This window comes from Pimephales promelas, chromosome 24, assembly GCF_988280905.1.
Source record: "Pimephales promelas chromosome 24, fPimPro1.hap1.1, whole genome shotgun sequence".
Taxonomy (NCBI): Eukaryota; Metazoa; Chordata; class Actinopteri; order Cypriniformes; family Leuciscidae; genus Pimephales; species Pimephales promelas.
In genome coordinates, this window is record NC_142792.1 from 19,280,501 (window position 1) to 19,292,363 (window position 11,863).

Below are 11,863 nucleotides of genomic sequence, written 5' to 3' on the forward strand. Positions count from 1 at the left end.
AAACAAAAAACACATCTGCTAGTTTAAGTGTCTCCATTGGGCACTTGTTATCTGATCAGACTGGACCAGAGACAAGCCAGGTGACCAATAAACCACTATTTCTCTAAATAATTTGGTTTGTCAGGGAAACCAACTAAACCATCTGGATTCAGATTATTTTTGCTAGAGATAAATACTAAGAGCCCATGACACTAATGAAATCATTATTTAAAGATTATTGAACAACCTTGTAATAAGTGAGAAATTCTTCTTTTCTTTTTCTCTTTTTTCATTCTTTTTTTTCTTTTTTTTTTCTTTTTTTTTTGATATTGCGGTAACAATTGTGACGTTTTACAGAATAACTCTTGGTGTAAGAACTTTTTAGATGAAAATATTTCCTGAGATAGCAAACATACTTCAGATTTTATGACATGGTAAAATAATTGATTTATGGATACACATTTTTATAAGATAAGTTATTTTTAAACAATTTAATGTTGTAGAATTAGGAAAGTGCACTATTTTGGGCTATTATCAAATATTATATATGTAAAAAAAAAAGTTAAATCAAATAGTTTGATTACACAAGAATACATGATGGAAAAATACATTGTCTAATTTTGACAACAAGAAATCATGATTGTCATTTATATAATAATTTTTTATAGAATATATATATATATATATATATATATTGTTATGGCCTGTAACATCTTGTGATCCATGACAATGAGTAACAATTTATTAAAATAATTAAAAATATAATTTAAAAAAAGCAGACTGGAAAAAGCAAAGAATGACATTTGGAAACCTGTGATTAAAGGATCAGAGAAGGAGGAGGCAGGAACTGGCTAACGTTTCACACACTTTAATCATGTAAAATAAACAAACAACAAAACAAAAGTAAAAGCAGCAGCCCCTCATGGATGACTGCTGCAGACACATTAACGAAACATAATGTAAATAGTCCAAGTCTTGTCCTATCTTGTTTTTCACTGTCATTGCCAGTGCTAATTTTAAAAGTAATGCATTACAATATTGTGTTACCCCCCCCCCCCCCCAAAAAAAAAAAAATAAACCAACTGAATTTAATTACTTTTTATGAAAAGTAATGTGTTACTTGAGTACTATTGCACAACAACAAAAAAAGTTCTATTTTCTCCAAATAAAAGTGAAATGAAAAAGCCTCAGGCTGAAGGAAATGCATAGTTATGCCTGTACAGTAGAGGGCACCGCACAAATAAACCTTTCAGCTGTGCTGCCATTCTGGATTTAAGTATAACTATCCACAAGTTTCCTACGCCCCATGAGGCCTTGCGTCAAAAGTGGGCGCGACTTCCGGTAGGAAGTAAACAAGGCGCGATTTGACATGCTTGACACTCGTTCATTCAACAGTTGACAGTCATTCAAGTTATAGCGATCCAAACTAGCTAACGATGTGGGAACACAACAACGAAATTAAAAAGGGTGAAATAACAGTACCTTTACCCTCCGCAGTAGTTGATTGGGAGTATTATAATAACATTATTAATAATCAATACTCATCAAGGCATGGTGACAGACAGTTGTGTGAGCTGACAAACAATTAAAATAAAAAATACACACTTAGTCATTGTGCTTTGGAGTTTATTCAAAATTATAAATGAATGTGCTACTTGAATACATTAACTGGCACATTTGGTATTCTGTCAACACAGGCTTTGATCCTGAGTTTAGGTGTAACATCAGTAGCGAACAGCCAATCACATGCTGATAGAGTTTATAAAATATTAAGAATTTAAACAAATGTACACAGGAAGATTCGTCGTCTTTTGGGAGGTGATGGAAACTACAGTCGTTGGCAGGATCAGAGACGGGCTCTGGCAGGATCACTCTGATTTCGTTTTCAGCTTATGTTCAAAACAATCACGTTTAAGCCACTGAACTAGTTTAATCCGGTTATACATACAACCGCGAACAGCACATGTTGTCCCTGATCTCCGTAACGACATCTCTCATAAAGATTTGCGTTTTTAAATAGTAAAATAATTCTCCGAAAAACAGCTAGCCTCTTCGCTAACTAACACACAAAATACCATTGGAATGCTACTTCCGCCGCGTCACCGGAAGTTTCACCCACTTTATTTTTTACAGGAGCGCCCCTCGGAAACTTGTGGAAAGGATACAGGAGAGGAAGTTCAACACTCCTATTTCTAAATCTAACCTAAAGTATTTTTTGCTTATTAATATGGTTGAAAAGAACAGTGAAGGTCAGAAATACATTGGTTAATAAAGTAAGATTAAATCTATAAAGTATATTTGTGTGATTTAATATAGATTATTAAAAAAGTTTTTCGTCAAATTCTGGGATAGGTTCCAAGGTAGAAGCCTTGAAAAATGTATAATCAGAATTTTTTTATCGATTCCGCGTAGCCATATGAAACGGAATTATCCTGACAACGTTTTATCCAACGCATTCTCATCCTTTAACGTCATATAGAACGCTATATGACAAAACGGCGCTATACTACGCACATGGCACCCGTTATCATTAATATAACACGCGCTGTGAGGGCTAAGTTTAGGTGTGGGGTAGGGTGTGTCATATTCACGCTAAAGGATTTATGACGTCTTGGGTTCGCGTGTTATATTAACGATAAAGGGTGCCATGTGCGTAGTATAGCGCCGTTTTTGCATATAGCGTTCTATATGACGTTAAAGGATGAGAACGGGCTGTTTTATCTGTACAACAGTAATACTGCTATACCTACGTATTGTCTGAATGTGCCACGTTTCATTGCATCGCTACATTCCTAGAATTGCATTATTAATCTTGACTCCTTGTGTGTTTCTGATTGATCTAGGTGTCCTAACAGTGGGAGGGGTTCCTGGAGTGCTACGAGACGAGGCCTCTTGCTGTGTCGCCCACCTGCTGTAGATACTTGCTATGTCTCATCGGCTTAACACCTGCCTCTGCCTACCTGTCTGAGTCTCTGCTTTGTAAATGGGCAGCACCCCCTTGTGCCACGGAGAACACACTGTACGTTCACAAAGCGCCTCACAGACATTAGGAGCCTTGAGGACTTTAAGAGCGCAGCAAGGGACAATGAGGCGCCTATCCTGTCTGAGACTGAATCAGACACAGGCTTTACGGAACTCCACCAGCGGTTCCGACCCAATCCGAGACTGCGAACTGCTCTGTGAAACGGCTTTCTGCTGGAGTACGTTTTTGGCGCTCGTTTTTTTACAGACCAAAGAGAAAAAATTATAGACAACAAACAAAAAACCATTGACTATGTGAGCGCAGACTGAGGGAAGGACACAAAAGGAACAATTTTGGCAAAGAAAAAATCAATATATATATATATATATATAAACCTAAATGTAGAGAGAGAGAGAGATAGATATAGAAAGACTTTGCTATGGAAACACTGACGTGGAACATTGAAACGACATCGGGTCGAACATTCCCATTTATCACAATCCAAGGAGAACCTTTAATACTTTACAGATTTCCTTGAACTGAACCAAGCACTGTATTCCAAGGACAACAAGGATATAGATACTGTACACATAAACGCATCAAGAAATTAAATTAGCATTTTTCAGTAGCAACATTTTGCATTAAACATAGAAGGTTAAATGGAAGAGTACCCCATTGTTGCTTATCATCAGAAAATATTAAAAAAGAACATAAAAATGGTAATTTCTGATTACCTGGAGTGAGATGTCATTATATGTATTTTGAAAAGGCCTACGAGTTATATATTTAACAGTTTTATATGTTGTACCTTTGTAGAGAATCTTATTTAACATGAATAACGTTGTGGAAATGACAGATGTAGAATGTGGGTAATGCTCTGCTCCATAACGCAGTCCAGTCTTATAAAGTTCAAACTCAAGTAGCAATTTTCCTTTTACAGGTTCGAAAACAGGACTACGAGAACATTATGTAAAAGGAAGAAAACGGACAAAATGCAAAGGAAAGAATTGCTTAATTGCAGAAACGCAAACATGGAATCTACTTTTAGCTTTTGTATTGTAAAGGGTCGGAGAAAAGCTCTTGTATTCGGCTTTTCTGAGATTGATTTTTGTGCTTGTGTTTGTTTGCACAGTGCTCACCTCCAAGTCTTGACACCTCCAGAGACAGTTCAGAACGTCTTAGATTCATTTACATTAAATACTTTTTTATAATGAACTATTTTAAGAATAAATTAAAAAAAGAGAAAATATCAAGTTGCTAAAACAAAATTGTAATATCATGATGTTTTTTCGTAGTTTCTTTCTCCTTTTAAAATGAACTATACCAGGTTTGATGGAGATATTTGGTGGCACACATGATGAATCGATTTATATTTGGGAGGAAATGAGACTGAGGGGTGAATTCACTAAAAAGCACATTATCTTTATTTAAACACATTTTTTTTGTATATTTTTTTTATTCACTTAGCACCTGCAATCCAGTTTAACCAGAAGCTTAAATGAAATAGTGATAATAATAATAATTTCATTTTCATTCTTTTCAGCACAAAAACTCTTTTCTTTTCAGTCATGAAAATTGAATAGATTCCACCTCATTTAGAAAAAAAAACAGCGTTATTTTATTATTATTATTTTTTTTTATTATTAAATGTCTGTGAAAATTTTATGTTGATCATGGCAGCAGTAATATATGAAGAAGAGTGTTACAACCAAGCATATATCAAGAAATGCTGTGTATACAAGCACACTTTATGCATTTAATAGAGACGTATCTGCAACTTCCACAACCTGGAATTATGGAGGATCAAATAACTGAAAATGTAATAAATAATGAATTCAATAGAACAACAATTAAATGTACCAGTTTACTCTGGAAAAAAAAAATTAATTAATAAACTAAATCAATCAATAAATACATATATCTATTTATTTAGCAAAATTCCATGAAAAAACAACATTTATTGTTTGATATATTTCACAATATCCTCTTTCACATAATTGTATAACACAGTCTCATCCCAAAAAGTCATATAACTGACGTTTTGGGACGTATTTTTACCATACGTCAATATCCGCCTTTTTAGGGCCCCCTTAAACGTCGGTAGATGGCGATCCCGGGCCGTCATACAACTGACGCTTTACCTTTAACGTCAGTTAGGTGACGGGTTAGGTTTAGGGTTAGGTTTAGGTATGGGGTAGAGTTAGGATCCCATAACCTCATCTACCGACGTTTAAGGGGGCCCTAAAAAGGCGAATATTGACGTATGGTCAAAAGACGTCCCAAAACGTCAGTTATATGACGTCTTGGGATGAGACCGGGTTGAATTGTACTGTTTAAAAAAGTTTTCATAATAAAATGTGCTTTTTCAAAAAACAGTTTTTCATAATAATATTCTGCATTTACTAAGGATGTCTATTTGACGAATCATGTATCTCCAAACCACGATTTTTCCAAAGATTTTTTTTTTTTTGCATTTTAATAGTGGACATTTCTCAAATGCAAGTCAACAGGCGTGTCCGAATCCCCTTTTGCTTGTTTAGTGGGTCGGTGCTCCCGGTGCATGGTCTAAAAGCGTTGTCCCTATTCTCTTAATGAGTAATGGGTGTGTTTTGGGCGTAACATGCAATAAATCAATCAGAGTGTCAACTCTCATTTCTTTTAAAAGAAAGTTGCGCTCGTGCTATGGCGGATTCGCTATTTACATGGCGGAATTTGCGAGCGGAAAGACTGAATGCTTCTCTAACAAGGAAACAAAACCATATATGTGCCATCTATGGCATTATTAACGCACTGTTCAAATAACAAAAATTATATATATATATATATACTGTGCAATTTCAGTTGCCTCAAAATGGCAACCCGCCAACCCGACATCGTTTTCAGAACAGCACACACATGCTTCGTGCTTGACATCGCATTGCACCAGGTTTATGATAGGGCCCTTTGTGTGGTTGGTGACATTAGTCACGGAATGCCGATTCACAGTTTTCTCATGTACTATGTACTTGCAAGCATGACGAATAACTGAGACAATATCTGATGTCCTTGCGTGAATTTCTCGGGCTACAGCGAGGACATTGAAGGAAAAGCACGAGTCAACGTATATGTTATATAATATACTACTAAATGTCTTACCAAAGTCCATTGAGCTCCATTCTTTGAACAGTGCTTATGGGAACATCAAGCAAATTGGCAATTTTATTTAGCTAAATCCCGCATTCACATATCTCCGGATTGAATCTACTGGAACATCTAGACATGGTTTTCCAAGCACATTCTCGCATACTCATCTACAAGAACTCTGTGTTCAATCGCTTGTAAAGTGTTCCTTGTGTAGTCAGCATTTCTAGATCCTCTGACACACTTGTCACCACTAGCAGATCCTTTATGTCATCTAATTCAGATAACAGAGAATCACCAAACATTCCCTTCTTGATCAGCCATGTTCATTTCCAATCTTTCAATTCACCTCACCACTCGGTAGACCTAAGTAAAATCTGAAAGGATTTGCTAATCAGCAACCATTGTTGATTGGCATTTGTGAAATGTCCTCTATTCTTGTGGAAAAAAAAAAAATGTTTGGAAAAATTGTACTTTGGAGATACATGATTCATCAAATAGGCGTCATTTGTCAATTCAGCATATTATAATGAATAACGGCTTTTAGAAAAAGTACATTTTATTATGAAAAATGTTTTATTTAAAAACAGTACTAGTGGGAGAAAGAGGATATTGTGAAATATATTGAACAATAAATGATGTGTTTTGATGGAATTTTAATAAATAAATCATTTATTATTTAATAATTAATTAAATTAATTATTTACATATTTAAGAATAAACATAAATGTAATTGTTGTTTTAGTGAATTTATTATTTATTTAATTATTTAATTTGGAGTAAATTGTTTCCTCCATAGATGGAACGAGACGCTGCGTCGAACGCTGTGGGAATGCCCCTGCGTGATGAAGCACGTGTCTAATCAGTCCAATGGAGAGACGAGACGTCATAGGCGGGTGACGTCATCGACCAGGAAACTATAAAGCATACCTGAAAACAGACCGCGCTAGCTTCTAATAGGCCGAATAAAGTCGATCACAGGCATGCAGGGAGTATAGCAGGGTGACGCAGCGTCGCGTTGCCTCTCAGGGAACCAGGGTTACAATCGAAACCTGACACGTTGTCTTTCAAGGGAACTTGAGCTGTGTCGAGACGCTGTGGGAATACTATACCCACTACACCATAATAGCAAATGCCTGTTCTGTGTGAAGTCATTGCGCACACTAAGAAGCAAGCACCCTAGACCCAAGGAGCTCCAAGTAATAGCCTTTGAGGTAGCCATACTCCTAGTATCTTGGTCAGACGCCTCACAGTGCTGCACTTTGAATGATGAGAATGATGCACTTAAAATGTATCCAGAACTTTTTTACGGTGAAGAGGGGACAGACACAGAACAGTTATTGTTGTGTTCTCAACCCAGATAGTGTTGCCTAGACGAGCACGAAAACACCTCAATAACACTGCCACATAAAGTTTGGGCCATATTGTGATACCTACTCCGGCGGGGTCTGTGCGCTCATCTTATCTATAGGCAACGTCATGGTAATTCTTGTTGGTAGATTAGCACTTGTGTGCTGCTTCATGATAAAAGTAAATAGCTACTATTTTGTGTTGATCCATGGCAGTTCGACTTCACAAGTGCATTTATTTATACACACACACACACACACACACACAACATACACGCACATGCTCTGAGCCAGTGGAAGTGCACTGTTTTGAATGCACACACTTCTATGGAAGACTGCATTATCGTAACATTTTGACTTTAATCTTGAAACATTTCGACTTTAATCATGAAACGCTACTTTTTTTTTTTTTTTACCGATTTTTTTATTATTATTATTATGTTGCAGTTCAGGGCTTCCGCAAATGCGAGATCTGAGCCAATAGATTCTTATTGCAAACCAATAATCTACGCGCTGCCTCGGCAAATGCAAGATCTGAGCCAATAGATTCTTATTGCAAACCCGTAATCTACGCCCTGCCTCGGCAAATGCAAGATCAGAGCCACATCTTTATTGACTTTTTTCCCTCGAGAAGAAAACCAACAACAATGTATACAGTATATAAATGTATGTGTGCTTTATAGTTTCCTGACGTCACCCAGCCATGATGTAATGTCTCTCCATTGGACTGATTATAGATGTGCTTCACGACGCAATCACGAAGGGGCATTCCCACAGCATCTCAACACAGCTCGAGTTCCCTAGAAGGGGAACTGGCCTCCAAGATGGGAATTGGCCTGCAAATGAAATTTTTGGGACATTTTGGGGGCTTTTTGGGGGTGGGGGAGATAAGCTACTTGAAGGCACAATTCATTCTTAGTGAATTCCCCCTTGAATGTTTCATGAACACAGTAATACTTAAATTAGATGTTTAATTTATTTTATAGCTTGTAACGGGGAAGAAGAAAAAAAAACTCAGTCAAGCCCTGGAAAGTGACATGATTTACACTCTATACAGCAATAACAAAAAATACCATGGTATTACCATGTTTCTTGGATTTATACCATGGCATATGTAATACAAAGAGCATCACTTAATACATATATTTAACTTAAAATAATTACATTAAATGTCATTTAAATGTTTTTAAAATCATGCATTTATATTTTCCATTTAATACATTTTCAACAAACTTGCAACAAACTATCTCATTAGTGCGAAGTAGTTTTATTCAAATGAATTTACAAATGTTTTTTTTTTAACTTACATTTAAAGTTTCATAATGATTGGTTTATTTTTTATTGTTCAATTTTCAACTATGACAAACATAATATTTCTATTAGTTTAAATTTCTATTAAGTACGGTCAACTTTTACAGCATTTATTAATCTAGCTTAATATTAACTTTGATGGTGGCTTGAGAAATCACAAATACAAAGTTTGAAATTTTACAAATATACCATATATACCAATTTATAAATATTCAGATATGCAGTACCTTTGTTTATTGTTAATTCTTGTTTAGCTAATGTTCATTTCTAAAACCTGAAAGATATTAGGATGTGCAGAAATTAATATTAACCTAAATTAATAAATGTTGTAAAAGTATTGTTACCTTTTAGTTCATGAGACCAAATGCATTAACTAATGTTAATCGTTTGAGTTTTATTTCTTTCAGTGGCACTCCTATTGATTAGCACATGTAAATACCATATTATCAAATTAACATAAGTACCACCACTGTACTTATGGTAGGAGAGAGTTTTAAATGAATGGACATGCCATTATACCTGAGACACCCATGCATAAACATGCTCTTACCATTCTAGCACTTCTGCTGGCTAATACAACAGAAACAAGAGACAGCTGCATTCATATACAATATTTGTTTTCATTTAAGACATTTTATTGAACGACACATTCAGTGAAACAGATTCTACAATCTGTACATACAGTACATTGTTCAAAGTTCTCACAAATACATGAAATACAAACATATCCTGTAAAAGCTCTCTTATTATGAAACACAAGTGGATTTGTCCCTCCTGCTGTCAGTGGTGATCGCACCAATAACTTTTCTTTTCATAATATGGTGATTTTCGAGTGTCAACAATGAAATAATATCATCTGTGCTTGAGTGTATGGAGGACTGATGCTTTTTACAGCAATATCTGCTGGGTCATATTATGCAGTACATTTTAATGTCCCCATCATATGTGGTATTACCATTATACCATCTTAATATATTGGTTAAAATATGATGAGCTTCTGTCGGCAGCATTCGATTTTTTCAGAGTACCAATGTCAATAACAAATTTAGTGAAAGCCTACTTTGGAGATCTGCAGTTTAGTTTCTCAACTCCAAAATTCAGCACTGCATGGCAACGCTTAGAGGTCAGAATAATGGCAGAATGCACCATTTCTCTACTGGCTTTTACTATGGCAATGGAAGTAATCATTAGGGCATCAAGATGGGTAGGTCTCTACAGAGACCTAACCACGATCACGCGCAACCCAACCATACACACCAACCCATTTGATAATGGCTGTCGAGCCCCACTGGTGCGTTATAAAGCAGTTTCAGTGGCAAACGGTTTCGTATGGCATACCACCTACCGCAAACTACAATATCTGGCCAACCACCGTCATTCAAACAATATAAGTGACAATTTATTAAAGGAAAATATTCCAAGTGTTTATTCATTTCCTCATTGAAAAGCTATAAATGTTTTCTTGGAAATATCTGCAATTTTATATAGGTTTTTCCTGTGTGCTCAACATATACAATTATTCCATGGGTCAGACCAGATATTGGTACCATCTGGGTGGGCAAAACCTTACCTATACTAAATTGTTCATGGGGTTCATAAAAGTTAATTATAATATGATAACCTTTCTACAGGACAACTTTTTATACTTTTTTTAGAATTATTCATTTTCAATTTCAATTCCGTAATAACAGTAATCTAATATTAATCCCAAGCAAACTAAAATATTTTGTAAATATTAATTGGCATAATAAAGTTATATATATATAAAAGAAAAGCAAAAAATACATGTATTGTCAACTCTACACAGTTTACTATGGTAACGTCATAAAATGTACTGACGATTTGTTCTCAATTATTATATTGTTGTCTAATATATTTGAATAAGTTTTGTTATCAGGTTAATGTGGAATGTATTAGGTTAAGAAACATTATATTTCAGGTAGATATTAACACATATGCCCAGAAACCCCACACACAACCTTGGTCACAACCATCATTACTTTTATGTTGCCTTTTTCGAACCACAAAATAAACACACAGCTCCGATGTCAATCTAAAAGACTGGACAGCTCGCAATAATTCTCAATCATCAGTCATGGACATTGGATCCATGCTACATTGTGTATATTTTAGCTTTCTGCACAAACTTGCAACACTGGCATATTTTGTGATGCTACGTTAAGTTGTTTTTTTTTCAAGTTCAGCTATGTAAGTCTACAAAGACAGCAGGAGAAACAAAGGGCTTCAGCCTCAAGCCCGGAGCTTGAGTATACCGCAGTGCATACCTAAGTAAGCTGAGAGAGATCTTCGGTCAAGGTGATTCTCAGCTAAATCATCCAGACCTACGGCCGCCCAGGATCAGAAGAGATGAGGCAGATGTCCAGTCCATCTCTTGCTGTCAGAAATTGAATCTGTGCAGTATAGAACAAGAGTAGCCCCACCTGATGTGGCAAATTACCTATACTTTTGGCCAAGAAGAGAAGAGGCTTACCAAAATTGGTAACAGGTGGTACCAATTCGTGAAATTTTGGGTCTTGGCCCAAGGACTAAATGGCGGACCTGAATTTAACAAGATAAAGGTTTAGTTAAAAAGAAAATGATGTCATCATTTACCCACCCTCATGATCCAAACACGCAAGACAGTCTTTCATTCGGAACCCAAATGAAGATCTTTAGCACTTTATGATTTACGATTTTAGCACTTTATGTACAAAATACTACTATATAACATGCTTCACGAGAGTGCCATGATGGTAGTTGAACAAACTCAGGGTTTGTTGGTACCAATCTTTGATCATCAACTTTCTCTGTCAACTCAAGCTTTGATCCTCAGTTTAGGAGTTAAGGTGTGACATCAGTGGCGGACAGCCAATCACATGCTGAGAAAGAGTGAAATTGCAATTCATTTCTCACAAGAAAACTAGCACTTCTCTCATCTGCAGAAATACGAGATTGAAAACTATTAAGAATTTTGAAACTATTTGGAATGAAACTATTAAGAATCTTCTTTACACAGCAAGAAGAAATGAGCTAAGAAAAAGGACAAAAAGAAAAAGAGAAAAAATTGTCTCGGTTACACATGTAACCCTCGTTACCTGAGTAGGGAACAGAGACGTTACTTCGGATGACGGAGAATGGGGGT

The 11,863-nt window shown here is 35.9% G+C and overlaps 1 protein-coding gene across 2 annotated transcripts in view; it reads left to right on the forward strand.

Annotated features, from left to right (window-relative positions):
* Window positions 1-8,980, forward strand: part of tafa5a (TAFA chemokine like family member 5a) — a 165,390-nt gene extending 156,410 nt beyond the window's left edge. For both annotated transcript variants that reach the window (XM_039655393.2, XM_039655403.2), the window contains exon 4: window positions 2,823-8,980. In XM_039655393.2, coding sequence (XP_039511327.1) covers window positions 2,823-2,831 — 9 coding nt within the window. In that variant the 3' untranslated portion in view covers window positions 2,832-8,980. The remainder of the gene's footprint in view (window positions 1-2,822) is intronic.
* Window positions 8,981-11,863: the final 2,883 nt, after the last annotated feature.